General features: G+C 39.6%; 2 protein-coding genes and 1 long non-coding RNA gene across 3 annotated transcripts; all 3 read left to right on the top strand.

Moving 5' to 3' along the window:
* Positions 1 to 2,125: 2,125 nt before the first annotated feature.
* On the top strand, positions 2,126 to 8,059 carry tmed10 (transmembrane p24 trafficking protein 10). The gene is made up of 5 exons (XM_034076114.2): positions 2,126 to 2,373; positions 3,391 to 3,511; positions 3,804 to 3,877; positions 6,037 to 6,163; positions 6,643 to 8,059. Exons 1-5 carry the CDS (start codon positions 2,197 to 2,199, stop codon positions 6,762 to 6,764), a joined length of 621 nt encoding a protein of 206 aa, XP_033932005.1. The 5' UTR covers positions 2,126 to 2,196; the 3' UTR covers positions 6,765 to 8,059.
* Positions 8,060 to 9,201: 1,142 nt separating this feature from the next.
* eif2b2 (eukaryotic translation initiation factor 2B, subunit 2 beta) lies at positions 9,202 to 12,033 on the top strand. The gene is made up of 8 exons (XM_034076105.2): positions 9,202 to 9,490; positions 10,196 to 10,316; positions 10,686 to 10,837; positions 10,975 to 11,138; positions 11,239 to 11,334; positions 11,412 to 11,549; positions 11,629 to 11,695; positions 11,834 to 12,033. The coding sequence occupies exons 1-8, from the start codon at positions 9,319 to 9,321 to the stop codon at positions 11,989 to 11,991; spliced, it is 1,068 nt and encodes a 355-aa protein (XP_033931996.1). The 5' UTR covers positions 9,202 to 9,318; the 3' UTR covers positions 11,992 to 12,033.
* A 2,136-nt stretch (positions 12,034 to 14,169) lies between these two features.
* LOC139433097 (uncharacterized) lies at positions 14,170 to 16,884 on the top strand. Its single transcript, XR_011642662.1, has 3 exons — positions 14,170 to 14,269; positions 16,208 to 16,289; positions 16,831 to 16,884. It is a non-coding gene; the product is annotated as an uncharacterized lncRNA (long non-coding RNA).
* The last annotated feature ends 3,975 nt before the right edge of the window (positions 16,885 to 20,859 follow it).

Here is a 20,859-nt window from a genome sequence, read left to right on the forward strand (position 1 = left end):
TGATAAATGCTTCTCAGAACATACTTTAGGATTGAAAATCACTGAAAGTGCTAGGAGATGTTAAAGTGTAAAAGTAGTCACATATGAAACTTTAATTTGTAGCCTAAAAGCACCGTTGCATGGAGGAGTGTGTGACGTGCTATTCTTAGCAGTTATTTGACGCACTAAGCTACAATACTGGAGAGATTTCTCTATCCAATAATTGCTGTTCACTTGGTGCCAGACTCCACACACACAGCAGCGTGTCCGCGTCTCGTCTCGTGGGATCAGTAGCAAGGATGTTTCCCTGGAAACTGGACAGCTCTATCATATGTAATTGGGTCATCCCTGAGCTTCAGAAAAAAAACAATAGCTTTTGGGATTTTTTTTAAATACCCCAGCCAACAACGAGCATGATATGTCTGTTTCTTTCTAACTTAAGATTCACCATAATACATGCAGTATGTATTATTCTGCAATTGCTGTAATGTTAAAGACATTTATGAGCAGTGAAAGTCTGTAAATAACAATAGGCATATGGTGAATATTTAGAGGACAAAGCCAACAAAATGAATATACGATTTCTAATCTTAATACTGCAGTATGTATACCTCTCTATGGGAGCAGGTTTAAAATGTGTACAATGACAGAAGTATATCACGTATTGCTCATTCAGCATCAGCATGGTTGTTCAGACATTATTGAAAAACAGGTTTACACTTAATTTTGACTAAATCTCATGTTGATTGGAGTAAAACAAGAACAGACTTTTTTAAGATTATTATTTTCTTTAAATAAGTAAAAGCCCCTAAACATACAGTGTTTTTCACTACTTTCACTATCAACTTAACATGTCCGCACATGTCTTCCCACATTTAATTATTCTAAGGAATATGGCCTTTTGTGACCCACTAGGGGGCTCAATGTTCTAAAATCCTGTGGTTGTCTCAAAGTGTTTTTTAGTAATGTTATATTGTAAAAGCACCTGCTATTTTTTGTTATCTCACCATGATGTGTTGTTTTATTGCATTGCTTGGCCTTTTCTATAATGGTGGAACATATTCGTACCTTCTGTGTACACCTTTTTTTGTCAACTACTTCCTCCTTGACAAGATGTTGTCCTCTGTTCAGGTGGGCCCCCCACACTAACATAAAAGAGTAGCCAAAGATCATCCCTCCCTCCAAACTCTGCCACATAAGACCACTTGGCATCATGAGATAACACTGGAGCCAGCTTTACTGATGAAAACATTGAGATGGGATTGAAAGGTCAAAAAGAGATTCAGATATTTAACTTAAGTGGAAGTTTTATTGTTACAAGTTACAGCCCTGTATTCAAATCGTAGTACAAAGTATAACAAATATAAAGTGTAAGGATTCAATTAAAGTACAATGTACTAATTTTGAAGAATAACCCTTGTCAAAGTCATATACTGTATATTCGGCTATATTACACAATTTAAATGAGTGATTAATAAATGTGTTCATCACTAGTTTTGCAGCTCGACGGGGACAGGCTACTTTTCATTACTTAATTTATAATATATCTAAATGAGGTGAATTTAAAAATAGCCTTTACTATTAATGAAGTAGCATACAATGTAAGTACTCAAAAGAAGTGCAAGTATCGTACTGCCTAATTAAGTAGGCCACAATAGCATATGACTACTTGAGAAAATGTGCTGGATCTTTCTTTTCAAACGTTGCCAATTTCATACATTTTAAAAAAAACTGACCTGAGTAACTCAAGTAAAGTACAAGTAAAGTATGAGTCCCTCACAATTGTACATAAGTAGGACAGTGCTTGAGTAAATTATGTAATTAGTTACTTTACATCACTGAATATATAAATAGCATACAATGGAAGTAGGCTATCCAAAAGAGGTGCAAGTAGCCTACAGCAAAAGTGTAGGCCACAATAACAATGTGTACTGGATATTTTTTCAAACCTTACCAATTTAATTATGTTTCGATATTTGTAATAATGTTTAAAATCACTAACATGTGAGGCTGCTGGACTACAACTGTCCATAATGCATTGGTCTTACTCTGTGATCTCACTGTAACCTAGGAGAGTCGTTAGTTAGAGACGGTAGTTCTTCCTCCGGGTCAGTGGCGGCGCTGCAGAGCTCCATCCGGCCGGCTGTGTGAGCTGGAACTCGGTGTTAAACTGTTTGGCTGGCACGGGCTGGTTGGTCGGTTGGTTGAGGGGTAGCCATGGCTCGATTTGCTGCGCTACTGTTGTTACCGGTTCTTATGGAATCGGTATTCTCAATTTCTTTCTTTTTACCGGTCAACTCGAGAAAGTGTTTACGAGAGGAGATCCACAAAGACGTCCTCGTCACGGGGGAGTATGAAATAAGCGAACAGGCGAACACCAAAACTAATCTGAAGGTAAGCACAGACCTGCGGCTAGCTCCAGTCAACGTAACCAGCCTATGTTGAGGCCGAAATGACGCCAGTGTGTTAAAGTCTATGTTGTATCAGGCTAGCAGTTACAAGTACTATCCATATATGTTGTTAATATAGTCTTAACTGTCGATAGGGGTCGGATGAAGTGTGTGCAACTGTTGTTAGCATTGTAGCTAACCAAGGCCCCGAAAACACGTCTTCCTGGTTTTAGCTGCTAGTAAGCTAGCTAACGTCAGGGCTTGCCAACCTTATCCTTTAAGAATTCATCCTGACATAAACTCAAATTACTCTGGCGCCAATTAACGTCCTCTTTATCACACATTGTAGGTGTAAATGTGACGGTTATTTTGTGTTTTATCATGTGAAGTATTCCCGTCACTGTCTCTGCTGCTGTTACACGTCAGTCTTACTGGCCATTCAGCTAATGCAGTCACAAGCTAGCATTAGCACATTAGCCACATCAGCTACAATGACAGCTTGAATAGACTCTTATTTATCCATTTAAATGCTTAGGTCTCAAGATTTCTTCCATTTATTATACAAGTGCATCTGTCCTCACTTTATTATGAACCCGTTAAATCATCGTACAAACATTTCTGATGTAGTTCTATAAAATAGTCTCCATGTTCTAACAGCTGTGAAATGTAAACCACCATTTCTGGGTTTTCCGGTATTCAGTTTGACAATAGTTTCATGCAGCTTATTTTGGCTGCAAGTCAGTTATATTTGTTTACAATTTTTGTAAATAGTTTAATCTAAATGTAAGTGTTTTTTAACAATGCCCAATATAATTTCAAAGAATTGAAGAGGAAATCCTTAAGTTGCTTTTTTTTATGCAAACACCTCATCTTATATAAAATGTATATCAGTAAATCCCCAGTTTCCAGATGCTGTAACCAGAGTATAATTGGCTCGCGTTTTTTGATGGAGGATTTATTTTATATGAATTGATTTCAGTAATGAAGTTTATTAATGTACATATTTTGCCTTTCTTTCTAGATCACAGATTCCTCCAGCCACACTCTTTACTCCAAGGAAGATGCAATCAAAGGAAAGTTTGCATTCACCACAGAGGACTATGACATGTTTGAAGTGTGCTTTGAGAGCAAGTCACCCATGGGTAAGTGTTAACTGTGAAAACCAGGACGCCTTTTTTGCACAACATTTATGAAGAAATGCAATGACATTATTCTTTCAATAATAGATATACATACTACAACTGCTAACAACACATACAGTGACATGTAACCCTTAGCTGATATTTCTGTTGTGGTCATATGGAAAGATTTTATAGAAATTCAAAAATGGTGGCATGTTTTATATATGATTTACATCTGCATAGGAAAGGTAGAACGTCTTTGCAATTTAAATGTTCTATACAAATGAATTGCATGATATGCTCTTTTAATCAGGGACTGGAAGAGTGCCTGACCAGCTGGTCAATCTGGACATGAAGCATGGTGTGGAAGCCAAAAACTATGAAGAGGTAAGCGTTGGATTCAAAACAATTTGCTTGCTTTTGTTAGTATAAATCAAACACTGCAGATAAAGACGTTCTGTCTGCAGCTACTGGACTGTGGTAGAATAGTCAAATATAATTACATCCTATTTCTTTTCCGAACCGCATTTCCTTGACCTTGATGTCAAAAACATTAGGATTGGGGACTGACAATTCTTAAAGAATAAGAAGAAGCCAAGCATTACCATTGCACTTAAATTATGCAACTGTTTTTCATTTTTAGAGCAACTTGATTATAATGCATACAACACAGATACCTTGACACACTCAATGGCGTACAATTCTAGTAAGGATGCCTAACCAATATACAATCACACCCCTAAAGTGTGCGGTCGCTAGGAACTGTGGGACAGCATTATCGTTTTTCTATTAGTTAAGGCTGGTCTAGAAGGCATTGAAGCACATTTCCTTAGCATTTAGAGAATTTGACCTGCTCTTTTCCTGGCCTCGACTTAATATTTCTGGGTCATATCACTCGGTTAGAACCTTCCTAAGTATAAAAGTCATTTTGGTCGCATCCTAGGTTTCACTACACATTCAGGTTTGAAAAACGAATAAGCTAGAGGTTCATTTAAACCAATGGCCATATGTTATGAGCCTGTGTGAGAATGCACCCAAATGTTCTAAATACAAAAATTGCTGACTCAACCACTTGGTTACATTTGCTGCCTCCATCCCTCGTCAGGATAGAGGCACTCATCAAACTATCGTTACAAACTAAATAAATTCCCATTGAAGAGATGCAAGAGACATACAATCCCTTCACTGTTTCCTTGTTGCTGCACAACATCAAATTATGCAATGACTTAATGAGATTAATAAATGAAGTTGAGGATTGGAAACAAGAACATTCTTCTCCGGTACCTTTTGGCCTCATTAAATACTTGTGGCTGACGGCAGCAATGTGGGTGCCTAGGGCTGCGTTAGTGGCATTGGCATGCTTCTATTCTCAAAACATGATAATGACATCAAGAAATCCATATGTGTATAAAAAGGAACATCAGTGAAGGAGGTTCTTTGCCTCAAAAATTATTTCATATTTTCCAAAATAGGCACAACTGTTGTGCATCATCATTTCTTCAGAGAATAGATTTTACGTTCCACTGTGGCTGTCTAGGCAATACTTAATAAGCAGAGAGGTGATGAAAAGAAAGCACTGTTTGCTGAGAATCGCCCCCCTTCCCACACATGGTGCACTAATGATGTTCTTTCACACTCGGTGAGCAAGTGTGTAGGAGGAGGTTGTTCAGGGAAAGCTCAAGTGGGCTTTCCTGTCTGTGGGCAAGAGGGTGGAGCTGAGATTGTATTCTCCTACGTAGGAGGGTGTGTTACTTTTGAGCACATTTGCAAACTGGCCGGTACACGATGTCTTGGTATTTAGTACATTTCCTGAAAGAGTTCCTGCCTGTCACACAATGTGTTTGCATGTGTTCATTGGCAGATGCATGCTCCACATCAGGCACATTTCCCTTTGCAAATTCAATAATTGGAAAATGTCCATGTCTGTTGCTATTGGACAATTCAAGGCTAGAGTAAGGTCAATTTAGCCAGGGAAGAGAGAGACCAATGTGGTGTTTTTAGTTTTACGCTTCGCACACAAAAATGTCACAAGTTGACATAAGTCACATGGACTGACAGGTAAACTAGTCACTGAACAGGTTTTGTAACCTGTCCTGCATGATCAACACTTCACAGAAGAAAATTTCATTCTAGGGGGAAAATATTTGCCACAACTAGCCAAAAAGTCTTAAAAGTTAGTTCACAGTTTAATTTGTACACGTCACACGTTCATCAGTATCTCATAATGCTGTGGTTGGTCTGTTCTCTGCTCCACCTTCTCAGTGGGTGCAGCTGTTCAGTTCACACCAGAGTTCAAATGCAGCCTTCTCTTCAGTGTAAATAAATGGGAGCAAATAGCAAAACAACGTTTGTTTTAACACCCGAGGTGTGTACATTCCCCAGAGGCACATTTTTGATGTCCAATATGTGTCTGTACAATTGAGTTGAATACAAAGCCCAAGACCGACCCCTGCTGGACAAAGTATATAACGGCACAAGCGTTTTAACCATTGACATCTCTGCCATCACTTTGCTGAATTTGTGAACTTCTGTTTTTGTCGATCCAGATTGCCAAGGTGGAGAAGCTGAAGCCTCTCGAGGTGGAGCTGAGGCGGCTGGAGGACCTGTCGGAGTCCATCGTCAATGACTTTGCTTACATGAAGAAGAGAGAGGAGGAGATGCGGGACACCAATGGTAACAAAATAATGCAATTCATGAAGTTGGAGCTGAGCAAGTACTTACAAATCTTCCTTGCATGTGTTTTTAGTTTCCTTAAATCGACAGACACTTAAGATTAGGCCAGATGTTCATCCTGTTTTGCTTGCCCACAGCTACCTGTACATTCCTGCCCTATTGATGGTTGTTGTTTGATGTACAATTCATGAGGGGTCACATCGCCTACATTTTTTTCCCTGGATTTTTTCCTTTGACAATGATTTCTAGCATGTCAGAGTTTATGGCTGACAGTCTTGCAGTTTGAAAATGCTTTTCCCATATTTCTAGTATTTAACATGCAGCTTAAATCGTGAATTAGTAGCAGCGAAATATAAGATTAATAAAAAGCAAAGTGTCTGTCCAGTGTTGACAAGTATCAGGTTTTAGGGAATGAAACTTAAACTAAATGTTTTTGTCCCCGATCAATAATACTGTTACCCCCCCCCCCCCATCTCTAGAGTCCACCAACACACGTGTGCTGTACTTCAGCATATTCTCCATGTGCTGTCTCATTGGCCTGGCCACATGGCAGGTCTTCTACTTGCGGCGCTTCTTCAAGGCAAAGAAGCTGATCGAGTAAAGCGGCTCGTGGCTCCTTACACTGCAGGAAGCTGCCTGCCAGTCAGTCAACACATCCCAACATCCACCCTCCTTGGACTAACTTCAGCAAACAACAGCGAGTGGGGTTGAGGGGCTCAAATTCTAGTTTCAAGGTCTGTAAAAGAAACCAAGGTTGTCCTCTGAAAAAATAAATCACCTGCTTATTTAGTGTTTTGAAACATGAAAAGCGCTGTAGGGAGAAATGCACTGTGAGACCAGGCAGGTGTATGTCACTGCACTAGTGTGATGCATCCATCTCATGGTACTTCACTTTTATGTCTGCGCTGTTTTGAATGTTGCAGTCTAGTGAATAAGAACTTGTTCCTTCAACCAGTTGAACAGTTGTTTGATTTTGAGCTCATTCGAATGGATGTCCCATGAGTGAATGTCTTTTGCCCTTCTGTTAATATTCAAATTCTTTGCCATGCCAAGCATACTACATCCTTGCTGCCCTTTTATCAAGTGAAGGCTATTTGAAAAAGTGGTTTGTTGTTACTTTGTTGAGAAAATTAGCAACCACTGAACTTCTGTGTTATGTCACCTAATTTGCATACTTGTTTGGTAGCTAAATTTAACCGTGTCTTTAGTTTGTTTTCATATTGTAAATGCTACTTAGTTGCTTCTACAGGTATATTTTGGGAGGGGGGGGGGATTTTGAGTTGTCAGCAATATTCTCATTTATAAATTAGGTCACTTCTATGATCTCTTGCACGTTGTAGTTTTGTTTTTGAAACACCTGATCATTAATTTGTCACCGATCAAAAGTGTAACACCTTGTCCTTAGGATGAGGTTGCAGCATTATACTGTTTGCATGGCTATAAGTAATTTAATCACCTGACTTTTATGATTCAATTCATATATAGTTGTGCAAGTTTCTTTTGTCGGATCAGAAATAAAGCTTTTGACAGGAAATGTGAAGAAGGCAATCCAAACACTTTATGAAATTCCCTTTCAGTCGTGCGCCCCTTTTATTTACACTCATATATTTAATTATCTAGCATTTTTTGAAATATCACATCGTAATTACAGTGGCGATCCATCCAGCGTGCTTCTTTTCTTTAGAATACTTTTGAGGTTTGGGTTACATGAGAAGGTGGGTGGTTGCAAATATTCAGATTGATTTAGAAAGGGATTTATTGAGGAATCTGTCATGGGAACAGTTTTAACAATGAATATGCGCATTGTGCGCAATCAATGATTTTTATGTTGACTGATACATTTTGTAAATTTGTGTTGGGCTTTTACTCAATAAAATATTGGATGGATTTACATTAGTAGTGGTGTGGTCTAACTTGTTTATCCCACAACAAACAGGCTGTAATATAACACTATTGTGAATTCAAGTTTAAAATATTCATAATATTACTAAATACACTGTGTCTAATACAATTATGTGATGGTGTTGCTCATGTTTTATCACAGCTCCACAATACATGGTGAGTAAGCTTACGTTCTTACTCTGATGCATCTAAGTGGTCCATCGATATATACTTAAGAATTAAATAAGAGCTATCCATGTTGTCGTTCAGAAAAGTAACTAGGGACCAAATACACATTTGGGAATAAACCAATGTGTTTTATTTCCCATCAATTTAGATCAAAGGAATGTTTTGGATATCCTATCTCAAAATGAACCCTCAGAGGAACATTGCAACATTGGGTTAGGTTTAGGGATGGGTAAGCCTGAAATCCAAAAATGACTGACTCATTACTTTCTCAATTTGCCAGCAAATATTTGGTTTTGCAAACCATGAAGTTGTTTGAGGGAAATTATAGACTTCAATTACCTAACCTGTTACAACGACTCTGCCTTAATCCTACAATGAGTTATCTGGTTATAACACCCACCACAGCCCTTCGTGTCAATAGTTTCCCACACTTACCCTTTTTGACACAAGTAGATAAATCTGAAAGTTACGAGACATATTAATACACATGACACAACACAACTGGATTATAGGTGGAAAGGGCCCCTGAAGACAACTCAACCTGACTTAATTTATGAACATAACCAATACGTCATAGCACTAAACTAAACTCATGAAACTGAAATAAACATCTAAAAATACTCTTGGACAATTTGACAATGTGTTTCGATTAGTTAAATTAAATGCGTCAATGTTTTTCCTTTCCTTCGCATCTATTTCAAAAGAGAAACATAAAGGAGTTACAGAATTGGATGTTACAACGGTGTTTGGCTCTCATTATATTCTCTGCTTGTTTTATTTAGCCTGGCCTCGTCAGACATCGAAAAACACGAACAATTAAACTCACACGAACAATATAATTGTATTGACATTTAACTGTAGCGAAGGTAGTCCCAAATAACTCATTAAACACTGTTCAGGATGTCTTGTTTGCTAACACACCACAGATTGATGCGTGCAGCAGTCCACCAATCAGATGAAAGCGTAGTTGAAGTCACCCGGATGTACTCCGAAAGTACTTCCTCATGGTCAAAACATTGCATGGTAGAAATACTTCAGTTGTCGAGCCTTTAAACTGACAGTAGCAAGTCCTTTATATATCAACTATGCCGGGCCCAGACAAAGAAATAGACCTGACGGAGAGAATTGAAGCGTTTCTGTCCGACCTGAAGCGTGGAGGCTGCGGGACAGGACCGCTGCGGGGCTCGGCCGAGACAGCCCGAGAAACGACGTCCCTGCTCCGCAGAATCACAGCCCAGCCTCGGTGGAGCAGCGCAGGTGATTCATGCTACTCCCTTTGTTGATTCACTGTTTAACTCAACATTACAGCTAGCTAACGTAGTTCCTGCTGTCGTAGCTGAACAGTGAGGACTTCTGGCAAACCTGTTGTGACGACGACAACAGCTGTCAACAATGTGGTTACTTATTTGTATAGTAACTTATAGTTCAATAGTATGTAGTACAATATGTAGTTGTTGTTCAAGGGAAGGAGTTTGTCAGTTAACTGCTGAGCGAGCAAATAGACGTAGTTACCTATATTTTCAGATAGATAGATCTAGATAATGTGATAACCAAACGATGTTAACAAGTATGTAGCCAGTATTTCTAATTCTTAAAAGTCACCTATTAGACGAAATCCACTTTTTCATGTCTTTTATACATACAAATGTGTCCCCTCTGTGTAAATAGATTCGGAAAGTTTCAAGAAAAAAAGCTTCGCTCACTTTTAGTCCTGATCCATTTATATAAAAACCTGTCTGAAAATGAGCTGATCAGATTTTGGCCACTCTATGATGTCATAATGTCTTTTTGGCTTGTGTAACCATTAGCCAATAACCAACCAAGGTAACCCCCCCCCCCCCACACTTCTTTCTCATAGAGTAAACAATGATGGATACTAATACTGTCATCTATAATAGTGGAATCCTCAGAAGTTTTAACATTTAAAAAAACATTTTTCCAAACTAATGAACTTGGTTTCAGGTGATCTGATGGAGATAATCCGTAAAGAGGGGAGGAGAATGATTGCCGCCCAGCCTTCAGAGACCACTGTTGGAAACATGATCAGACGGGTGTTAAAGATCATCAGAGAGGAATATGCCAGGTGAGGATTAAACAGTATGACGGCTGTTAAAGTCACTGGGCTGGAGAGGTTAAAGATTAAAGCCATTGGTTATACACACTCCCTATATTATAATATCTGAGTTGATTGCACATAGGAGGCACCTACACTCAAGAATCATGTGAGTCGATGCTGATAAGTTATAGTCAAAGTGATGCCCGTTATATTTGATAGGACATTTTGGCTTTTATTATGGTTTCTTGTTTCTGGTATGAAGTTGTTTGGTCTCCATGACATTATAATTTTCATAAGAAGATATTTATCAAATAAAAGGAAATTAATGTTGAAAGAGTACATGTTGTGTTTAGAGATATAAGATTTTTGTATTTTATTTGATCATTTCTTGATCAGATCTCGAGGCAGCAGTGAAGAAACGGACCAGCAGGAATCTCTCCACAAGCTGCTGACGTCTGGAGAACTCAGCGAGGAGAACTTCGGGCAGCATTTCTCCGCTCTGAAAGCAAACGTCATCGAGGCCATCAATGAGCTGCTAACCGAGCTGGGTATGTTATTATTATTATTTTTTTTTAATCAGGTCATTATCCGTCAGCTGGTTTTCATACAATTGATGTGATGTCTGTGTTAATTCTGTGAGGATAAAACGTTTTGCTGCTTCTCCCTTCACCACTTTGCTTTTCAGAGGGAACCACTGACAACATTTCGATGCAGGCCCTGGAGCACATCCACTCTAACGAGGTCATCATGACCATCGGCCGCTCTCGCACCGTGGAGGCCTTCCTGAAGGACGCTGCACGCAAACGCAAGTTCCACGTCATTGTGGCAGAGTGCGCCCCGTTCTGCCAGGTTTGAAAATCAAGAGATTTCGTTAAGCTAGTAAAAACAATAACAAATGGTGTTTTTGAGATGAATGATTACATGATCTGATTTGTTCACCTCTTACCAGGGACATGAGATGGCAACCAGTCTCTCAAAAGCAGAAATTGAAACAACCGTCATCGCAGACGCTGCCATATTTGCAGTCATGTCTCGAGTTAATAAGGTATTTAACACCAAAGAAGGCTTTAAAACAGTCATGTCAGAGCATGCGGTTTAACCTGCGTGGAAATCTGCTTACAGGTGATCATCGGGACGCAGACAGTTCTGGCCAACGGAGGTCTGAGGGCCGTCAACGGGACGCACACCCTGGCCCTCGCCGCCAAGCACCACTCCACACCGCTGATTGTTTGTGCTCCCATGTTCAAGCTCTCGCCTCAAGTAAGAACACAATAGTTTCACAGATTATTGTAATTTCTGCTGACAGCAAAATGACGATGAAACTATTTGGTGTCCTTAGTTCCCGAATGAAGAAGATACCTTCCATAAGTTTGTCTCTCCACATGAAGTGCTTCCTTTCACTGAAGGTAACTGACATTCCTTACAAAGTGCTTATTAACAGTCAATCAACTAACTATTTATTTCTAGAAAATAAACTTTGAAAATGTATGTACCTCTTTTAGTACATTTTCTGGGAAACTCACATTTTACAATTTGTATTTCAGGTGAGATTCTCTCAAAGGTGAACGTGCACTGTCCGGTCTTTGACTATGTCCCCCCTGAACTCATCACACTGTTCATCTCTAACATCGGAGGACATGCACCGTCGTACATCTACCGTCTGATGAGCGAACTTTACCACCCAGAAGACCACGAACTTTAACCATTGTAATTTAACAAATAAATAAAATAATGATTGATCCAGTGTTTGGTGTCTCTTTCGATGAGGAAAACGATGCTGTATCACATGAGTTCTACTGGGAGAGATTCTGAAACGTGCTAATATTTTGTAATACTTTCAGGTATTTTGGGGCAACATTTTTTTTCTTCTATTCCTTCTTCAGCATCATACTGCTGTATAGAAATTACTATCTTTAAAAGTAATGCAATTATAATCCATTACTATATTAAAGATAGATAGGTACTTTATCGATCCCAAATTGGGAAATGATTTCGTTTCAGTAGCAGCAGTGTGTTCATGCATTAAAACTACAGTCAAATATGTATGTGTATTTTTCCCCCTTTCTAAAAAGTACATTTCTTTTTAATAGTTTATATATCTGAAAAAGTAAGCCAAGTTTATCAACCCATAAAAGAACATCTAACATTCAGTTTATCAGAACAATTACCAAATGTGGAGATATTTCTTTAGGCTATTTTCTGCGTGAGGGGCTCGGGACACATTTTTGAACCAGATGAAGAGGAGATAGAGGAAGATGTCTCAGAAATGGAAGACAACAGTGATCCAGACTATGAGCCTACAACAGACCAGGAAGAGGCCCCTGAAGGAGAGGCCCCTGAGATAGAAGCCCCTGAGGGAGAGGAGCCTGAGGTGACATTCCACAATTTTGCATTGCCAATCATGTGTGTGAGCACACGTGAACACACACACACGTTCTGTTATGGTATATTTCTCTTTCAATACATGTTCATTGAGGAAAATATTATCAGTGCCTTATTTTATATTCATCACAGTGAATGCTGAACTTGATGGGCCCACCGGTGGGTCCGGACCATGACATGAAACACTGGCTTGCTTGTATCAAATCAATACATGCCATACATCATTGGAACGGGAAGAATCTAAGCTACAACACTAACTAAAGCATTTCCATCTCCAGTAAACACAGCCTACATGGCAAGCATTTTCATAATATACAGTAATGTAAAATAAGCACTATCTTTGAACTTACTGCCAAAACTAATATGAAATTCACACCTGGTGTCATTCTGTCTGTCATACCTTGATTCTACTTGCTTTGACTGTTCAAATGAGATGTCAACCATCTATTTTGACCGAAAATAGCATGGGAAGGGGGGTATGACCTAACGCAAGAGAAGGGTTAAGCTTAGTTCTTGAGTAAATCTAATTATCTACATGCCACCACTTCATACACGGATAGGAACACGTTTTTCATATTCTATGTAAACGCCATATCCAAATTATGATCAAAAACAGGATAACTGAAACAAACTCCTTTACTCAAACTCGGTTACTGAGAAATGCGTCATGTCCAAAAAAGTATTGTGTTGTTGATGTAGTTTCAGGTTTCCTCCGGGTGGAGGCAGTGTAGGACACGCAGATCAACTGCTTCACGAGGGTTTTTCATGAGAATAAGAAGATAAAAAGGTAGTCATGAAGCTGCTGTGTGGTGGACAAATATAATTTTTGAGTGTGGTGTTGTTGTAGTATTTTATTTTTTTGTTAAAAAGACTGGGTCCCGCTGTATTGCACAGGCTGCTCTACAGCGTCTATTCACAGGCGCGATCCCACTACTGAGCGGCACGGGGGCTTTGGCCTGCTCCGTCTCCGGCCTTGGCCGATGCACCCCTCCTTAGACGACCTGGTGGTCCCGAGCTCCCTCAGGAGCACCATATCGATACCGAACTTAGTGCGGACACCCGATCGGCATAGTCCGCTGCAGCTCAGATCTCCTGAGCTCAAACGCTTCGCCAGCCTCAGCCTCCCAGTAACTTGGATTACAGGCGCGCGCCACCGCACCCGGCGAGAAATAGTCTCGCTCATAGGGTATTTGACTTGGACAAACGTGACGTCATCAAGCAGCAAACTGGAGTGGCATCTAGTGGCGGGATATAACACTGCAGCCAAAAAACATGTTTATATTTGTCTGTAATTGTCACTCTTTCACATAAACAATCTGAACACATCGCCATAAAACCGATAAAGAAGAAGACACAACAAAAAAATACGTTGCCAACACCATTCACGTAGCTACAATGCTAACGTGAATGGTGGCTCCTCAGGTGGATCCTGTGTCCACTGCAGAACCTTCCCTTCAGAGAGGTGTGTGAGAGGACTCTGTATTTGTGACTACAGAGATGTATTCAGCTCAAAATGTTTGAAAAACACAAAGGCCGAGATGACTGAGCCTGGAGCAGGACTTCCTCATACATTTAAAAACATGCGATTCATCAAACAGGTGAGTAGTACAACAAACACATTGGGATGTATGTACGCTAACCTGCAGCTGCAATACGCCAGCTGTGGAGTTTTTATTGTTATACATGTTAATTTGTCTGACATGGTGATTCTTTCTTCTGCTGCTAAAATGTGAGAGGTGTAATGCCGCTGTTTATGTATTGTTTAATGTCCGAGCAGTGTCCTCTGGTTAACTCCGGTAAAGCTATTGGAAAGACATCTTTATTTATCTATCGGTTTTATGCTCAGGCTGCCACGTTAGGTCTGTAGAAAATTAACTGTGTTTGTTTGGGATCTGTTTGTATACAGTACATTGGGATAATTTTGAATGCACTTGTGTAGTAGCCTTAATGTGTTGTTTAACTTAACATTAACAGGACTATAATTTCACCTTTTTATATATTTTCTTTTTACATTACATTACATTGCATTTCGCTGACGCTTTTATCCAAAGCGACTTACAATAGGAAGACACAACCTTGAAGAACATTTGTAATTCTTTATTTACTCTTTACCCTCTTTCCCTTTTAAAAATGGCCACCAGGGCACATTTTAAATGACCCATATGTTTTACAAAGTAACAATGCATTTACTAGAATAATTGTAGCACTGTAGATCATGCTGTAAAATGTATTAGTCTGACAATGTCAGTCAACTAAACAACTCATTTGTAATTGTTCATTGTATAGACCAAAATGTAGGCTAATTGAATACTGTTTAGTCTCCTCTTGAAGTGGGTAAATATTTAAATATGCCTGCTTATAAATACCTGAACCAGCCTATATATTATTAATGATGTGTTATTTTTTTTATTGTGGAAGGTAACTCTCTTTTTGAGACCCCCACATTCCCACAAACACAAGACTTGACTTCATCATCCACAGATAGAAAGATAGATCGTGTAGTTGTGATATCTAACCACAAGGTGCCTCCCCACCCTGCTTTATTCAACGGTCTGAAGCATCTCTCCCAACTCAAATCCACAGGGTGTTTTCATGTGTCTGCCAAGTTACGTTGTGTTGAGTGGTTGGATGTGAAGGCTTGGGGGTCAGAGGGGAGCATGAGAGGGTCTCTGGCACCCCGCTACGGTCTAACAGAGAGAGTGCATTGTTCTCTGACCTAAATTTCTTGACCTGGAACTGCATGAAAAAGGTCAGAATGAATGGGTCGCAGCAACATGTCTTCACTCTCCACTGCTCCACACTCGCTGGACAGACCATGACATCATCCAACTGTCAAACAACATTTTCTCACAATTAGCCCCTCTGAAAAGATGAATAGATAGACCTGCAACCAGCATTGAAACATATCTGGTGTCTTATGGATAATCATAATGATTCATCCGACTGGTGTTGATAGGTTGTTGTTGTTGTTGTTGTTGTTGTTGTTGTTGTTGTTACTGCATACTTATTGGTGGATTATACAAAGAGAGATTCAATCTGACTCTTAATGCAGCAATACATAAGGTTATTTATTAGCATTCTGCTTCTCGCTGCAAAAAAAAGTTATCTCTTGGTTAAAGTGCCGATCATGATTCATATTTTTGAATTTTTGCATATGAAATGAAATAATGTCTAAAGAAATATTTACAAAATTGCCTTTATACAACTGACGAAGGACCAACAACAGGGGCGCGCTGTTCATATTTGAAAATAAAAATATAATTGATCAATTAAAACAAAAAATGTGATCTGGTGCAGATATATGAAACAAGATTCAGGTATCTGATAAATGGTCCCAAAAAAAATCATCAATCGTCATTAAGGTGTATATTTAAAAGAGGGTTTTAAAAAAATTAAATAAAAGAAGAAAATATCGATTTTTTTTTTGGTGGGGAAAATAGCAAAGAAAGCTGGCCCAGTATCTAACTTAAAACAGACAGTACTTCATACTATTGTTTATATTGTTCCCTGGTTTCATCTTTGATTTGATAGAACAGTTGGAGAGAGAGGCGAAGACATGCAGCTGAGGATTTGATACCGAGCCCCTGCAGTGAGGACACACTCTTATGAGGATACCAGGTGAGCTACTCTGACGCCCCACCGTGAAGAAATTCCTTAGGATAACATTTGTGTGAACCCGTATATTTATTAGACAAGGTTCCCCTAATACAGTACATTCAAACTTTGAAGGGAGGAGTAATAATAGAAGTCAAATGTCAAGTTGTCCCCTAAAAAAAAACATTGTTTAAGAGGCTATTAAAGGAGTTTTTGCACACAATTTCAGCCAGCTGTCCAAGTGCTGTTCAGGAATTAGCATGTCTTTTAAGATAGTGGGTCTTTGCTTGATTTTTGGGTAAAGTGATGCCGGAGGGATATTTAGATAAACTTACTGTGTCTATATATATTTGTATATAAATGCCTGCATGTATTTGTGCTGCAACCACATGATTTGTACCTTTTGGCGGCTGCCTGTCTCTTGCTTCCTCCTGGTCTAAACAGACAAAGTAAACCTCACTTGTGTCTTTCCTCCTCTGCTTTGAGTCTCTACTCTTGACTCCTCACTTTACTCACTTTGGACATGGCAGAAAGACACACTGACGTTCCTGTTTTTGGCCAGCAGCAGGCTCATCAGCATCTCAAACGCATCCAGTGGCACAAACTCGTCTTAGTGCGTTGAGGAGGAGGAGGAGGAGGAGGAGGAGGAGGAGGAGGAGGAGGAGGAAGGCAGATAAATCTCATTCTCTTTTTCATCACACTGACTTCATTCTTCACAGCCCTTTGATGAGACAAGGGAGCAAACCTGGGTGGAGTCTTGGAGATTTACGGCCGACAGAAGCGTGCAGACCATTAAAGCCCAGCGTCCTGCTAATGAACAGTCAGTGCAATCACACTGCGAGGAGTACAGTATGTACAGAGCTCATCGATCCCCTGACATCCTTAGGGACATGTAGGCTGTAAGCTGACCCTGTCACATGAAAGGACAACAAGATTCATCTTTATGTTCCAATCAAAACTCATGTTAGATTACATGATGTGGCATAGCTGACCTCAGGCTGCATGTTATTGAGTTCTGGAGTCAAAGCAGAAATACATCTCAACAGATTGAGAAGAAATTAGGGCTGCCCTCTCCTTAAAAAAAAAAATCGAAATCGACTAACATTTATACCATTTTGTCGACCAATGGTTGTCTGTCCAATTTGACTCTCACAAAGATTTGCTATTGAGTTTCTTGTAAGTCATTCAGCGTTAAAACATAAAAACAGACTTGTCTAAGAGCAAAGCGACCAATTACTTGCCTAATCATCTGAGAAGGGGCAGCCCTAGTAGCAAGAGTTATCTGCAAAAAGCAACTGAATCATCCCTGCTTGGTGTGAATGAATGCATCATGGTTCCCCCAACATACACACACATTGTCATTACTCCCCTCTCGACCCCCCCCCCCCCCCCTCTGAGTATTGACGTGCAGCGGGCGGCCCCAGCTGTTGCCTGCTGATGCAGAGCTGCAAACAGTGCGGCGTCTTGTCATCAGAGTGGTTGCGTCTCATGGGAGAGCGGAGATGAGTGCTGTAATTAGCGGGGGGAACGAGGCCAGCGGCAAGCCGAGGCTCCTCTGGGGACTTTCAGACGCGTGGCTAACCTGCAGGCTACCTGTGGCTTTGTGCTGAGCCAAGCCCTGATGAGCTAAAGCTACAGCAATAAAACCAACAGTTTTCCCTTAAAACGTTTGGAGACTTATGGAGGTTTTTATAGATTATCAATTTTACACTCATTATCAGAGAAGGGGGGGATTACCAAGGAGTCGATTTTGTTGTAAGGAATGAATTCATAATGTATGTCAAGGCTGCCTTCATGTGCCAGGGTGGTGCGCCCAGGTCAAACGTTTGTTGTGTTTTCTTTAGATATCATATAATGTATGTAAGGTTTGGACTCAATATTTATTTTATAAAGTAGATTTAGTCAAGGAAATGTTACTTGCATTGCCCAAAATCATAGATGTCCCTTTCATGATGGACAAAAGTACAAGAAATATCATATAATCTTTAAAGAACAAAAATAGATAAGACTAATAAAATAACAATGTGGAGAAATAATGGTGGACTCGGGTAAATAAAATGAATGCAAACATTACACTAACATTGTACGCTAACATTTAAAGACTGACACTCAGAATATATGTACAGTGTAGTGTATATACCCTTTTTTAAATAAAATATATTCCTGCTGTATGTTAGGTCAATTGTTCTGGGGATATATTCTTTTATATGAATACATTTCTTTTTATTTCTTTTTTATTTCATTTCATATTTTCAAAGGCCATTTTCTTGCCCGTTAGATAGCTCACTTAATGTCTAGTGACTCTAAGACTGTCAGCATGTACAATAATAAATGACTTGTTTGTGTGTTGTGTCTGTGTGTGTCTGTGTGTGTCTGTGTGTGTCTGCGTGCGCTGGTGTGTGCAGGTGTATGACGGCTGCTTCTGCTCCATCTGCGTCGGCCGCTGATGAGTAAAGCCATGAAATAGATCCAGCTGGAGATGTGTGGAGCAGACTGAGGCCTCCTGGGAAATCATCCACACCTCCACCAGCACCGTGTCCACTTCTTTAGCACCCCTGAGAGCTATCAATAAGTGGGTAATTGAATTTTAAGCACAAACACTGCCGTCAAATGAGCGCTGCCTGGAGTGTGTGTGGGGGGGATGTTTAGCGGTGTGAACACGGTGGGGCTGTCGTCGGGCCCTCTGGGGGTTTGCACAGGAAGGATGAATGTTTAATCCATTAAATAACAATTACTGCCTGTAATGGTCCAGAGTGGCTGCTGGAGGAAGGGAGGCAGCATGGCTGAACTGCCCACGTGCCTGAAAATGAGTTTGCTTCTTCATGACACAAAGCATCTCCTCATCACTGTGGTTCAGGGAACCAGCTTGAGACTCAATGAAGCTTTGTGATGATGGTGGAAAATGGGACGGGTTTTAGTATGGAGGGAATCTTGAGATGTTCTGCAGTATTGGAAACATTTACCGAGGAGGATTTTAGGGCTTGTTCAAATGTTGAATTTGACTATTTTAGGGCCAATGTAGCCTATGTGTTCCTGGCTGTGTGGAGAAGGGTTTTTAAATGTTTTTGTTGAATTGCTTGGACTGCACAACTTTAATACGTCCCTAAGAGGAAACTAGCTTGATTACTCATGCAAAAGGACATATAACAAACCAGTCAGACTGGTAACTGTTACAACTCCAAGAGGATGTTAGCTCAGGAGCCTTCCTGATTTAAAAAAAAAACGATGACAGTTACAAAGTAATCATAATCTAAAAATGAAATTCTTCAATGAAAAGGGGGAAATACATGTGGAAACCAGAAATTGATTTCAGGAATCCAACAAGTATACACTTTTTACTAAAAATACTACACACAGTTGACACCTAACCTAACTCTCTTACCAAACATTTATTAAAGCTTTTAATGAACTTGGAGTCAAACCAACTAACCTGCTTTTCAACCGGTTTCTATGCAGGTCAACAAAACCTTTTGTTTTAATTTCCTGCAAAGAATTATGTACCTTACTAATCACAGGCAGTTATTTGACGCTATAGCATTTTGCTGTTGATTTTGAGGAAATCAAGGTGAGAAAAGTCCTGCCCAATTTCAATAAAGCTTACAAAAGTAGAATTTAACAACAATATCTAATAACTGATTCATACTATTCTGAACAATTTATTTTCCATGTCTGGGGTGGCCTCCCCTCATGACGTCAGCATTTATTAAATCCTGAATTTACAGCTCTGCATCCTTTCCAAAACAAACATTTGGTATATTTTTACATCTAATGTTTCACTAATTGATTTATCACTGCGCTAACTGTTCAGGGCACACATGCAGCTCATGCTCTCGACACAAAGAAAAAAGCACAGTGAGGTGCAGATCGTTTAATTAGTAGCCTACTTGACCTTTTTCAACACCTTAACAGATTCGTTAATCAATAATTATCATCGTGTGTATGAGTGCAAAGAAGCATGTCCCTTTTTTTAAGTGAGAATTAGAATTAATTTTCTGGTTATAAATCCATCCTCGTTAAAAAAGCAACCATTATGTATACATAAAAAATGTAAGAGCTTAATTAAATGCCTCTGATGGACAAACTGACGGAAATCAAAGTCAAGTCAGAATTGTATTCACGCAACAGAAAGAAGAAGATCCGTCTCTTAAGAACACAAGATGATCAGGCTCTTGTCTTGAGAGTCAGAAGTGAACAGATGTTTGTAGATATTACATTTCAACTCTGTAAATGAAGTGTGTGGACTGCATGGCAACTTCCTTTTCTGCAGTCTCAGTGGGAGCAAAACAAAGAGTATTCATCCCAGGAAAGTCATACAAATTCAGAGTATGAATCACAACTCTGATCAGTGTCAAAAATGTCACGCTCAAATGAGAAAATGAGAAAGTTATCCAACACCGAGGAAGGGTCAGACACCAGGAGAACAAATATTATAGACAAAGATGGAAAATCATACTGAAAATGCTCATGAGCTTATATTTTAAATGCATCACCAAATACAGTGACAGTTTGAATAATCCGGCATGGGATGGGTGACATGTTTGGTGAAAGTAAATCTTTCCAGAGGGTCACACATGAAACATTTGGGAGATTAGAA

This window comes from Pseudochaenichthys georgianus, chromosome 24 (assembly GCF_902827115.2).
Source record: "Pseudochaenichthys georgianus chromosome 24, fPseGeo1.2, whole genome shotgun sequence".
Classification (NCBI taxonomy): Eukaryota; Metazoa; Chordata; class Actinopteri; order Perciformes; family Channichthyidae; genus Pseudochaenichthys; species Pseudochaenichthys georgianus.

Coding starts and splice junctions, on each gene's coding strand:
- eif2b2 (XM_034076105.2), top strand. CDS start 9,319: ATGCCGGGCCCAGACAAAGAAATAGACCTGACGGAGAGAATTGAAGCG. Junction 9,491..10,195: donor GCCTCGGTGGAGCAGCGCAG/GTGATTCATGCT, acceptor ACTTGGTTTCAG/GTGATCTGATGGAGATAATC. Junction 11,550..11,628: donor TGTTCAAGCTCTCGCCTCAA/GTAAGAACACAA, acceptor TGGTGTCCTTAG/TTCCCGAATGAAGAAGATAC.
- tmed10 (XM_034076114.2), top strand. CDS start 2,197: ATGGCTCGATTTGCTGCGCTACTGTTGTTACCGGTTCTTATGGAATCG. Junction 3,512..3,803: donor TGAGAGCAAGTCACCCATGG/GTAAGTGTTAAC, acceptor TCTTTTAATCAG/GGACTGGAAGAGTGCCTGAC. Junction 3,878..6,036: donor AAGCCAAAAACTATGAAGAG/GTAAGCGTTGGA, acceptor TTGTCGATCCAG/ATTGCCAAGGTGGAGAAGCT.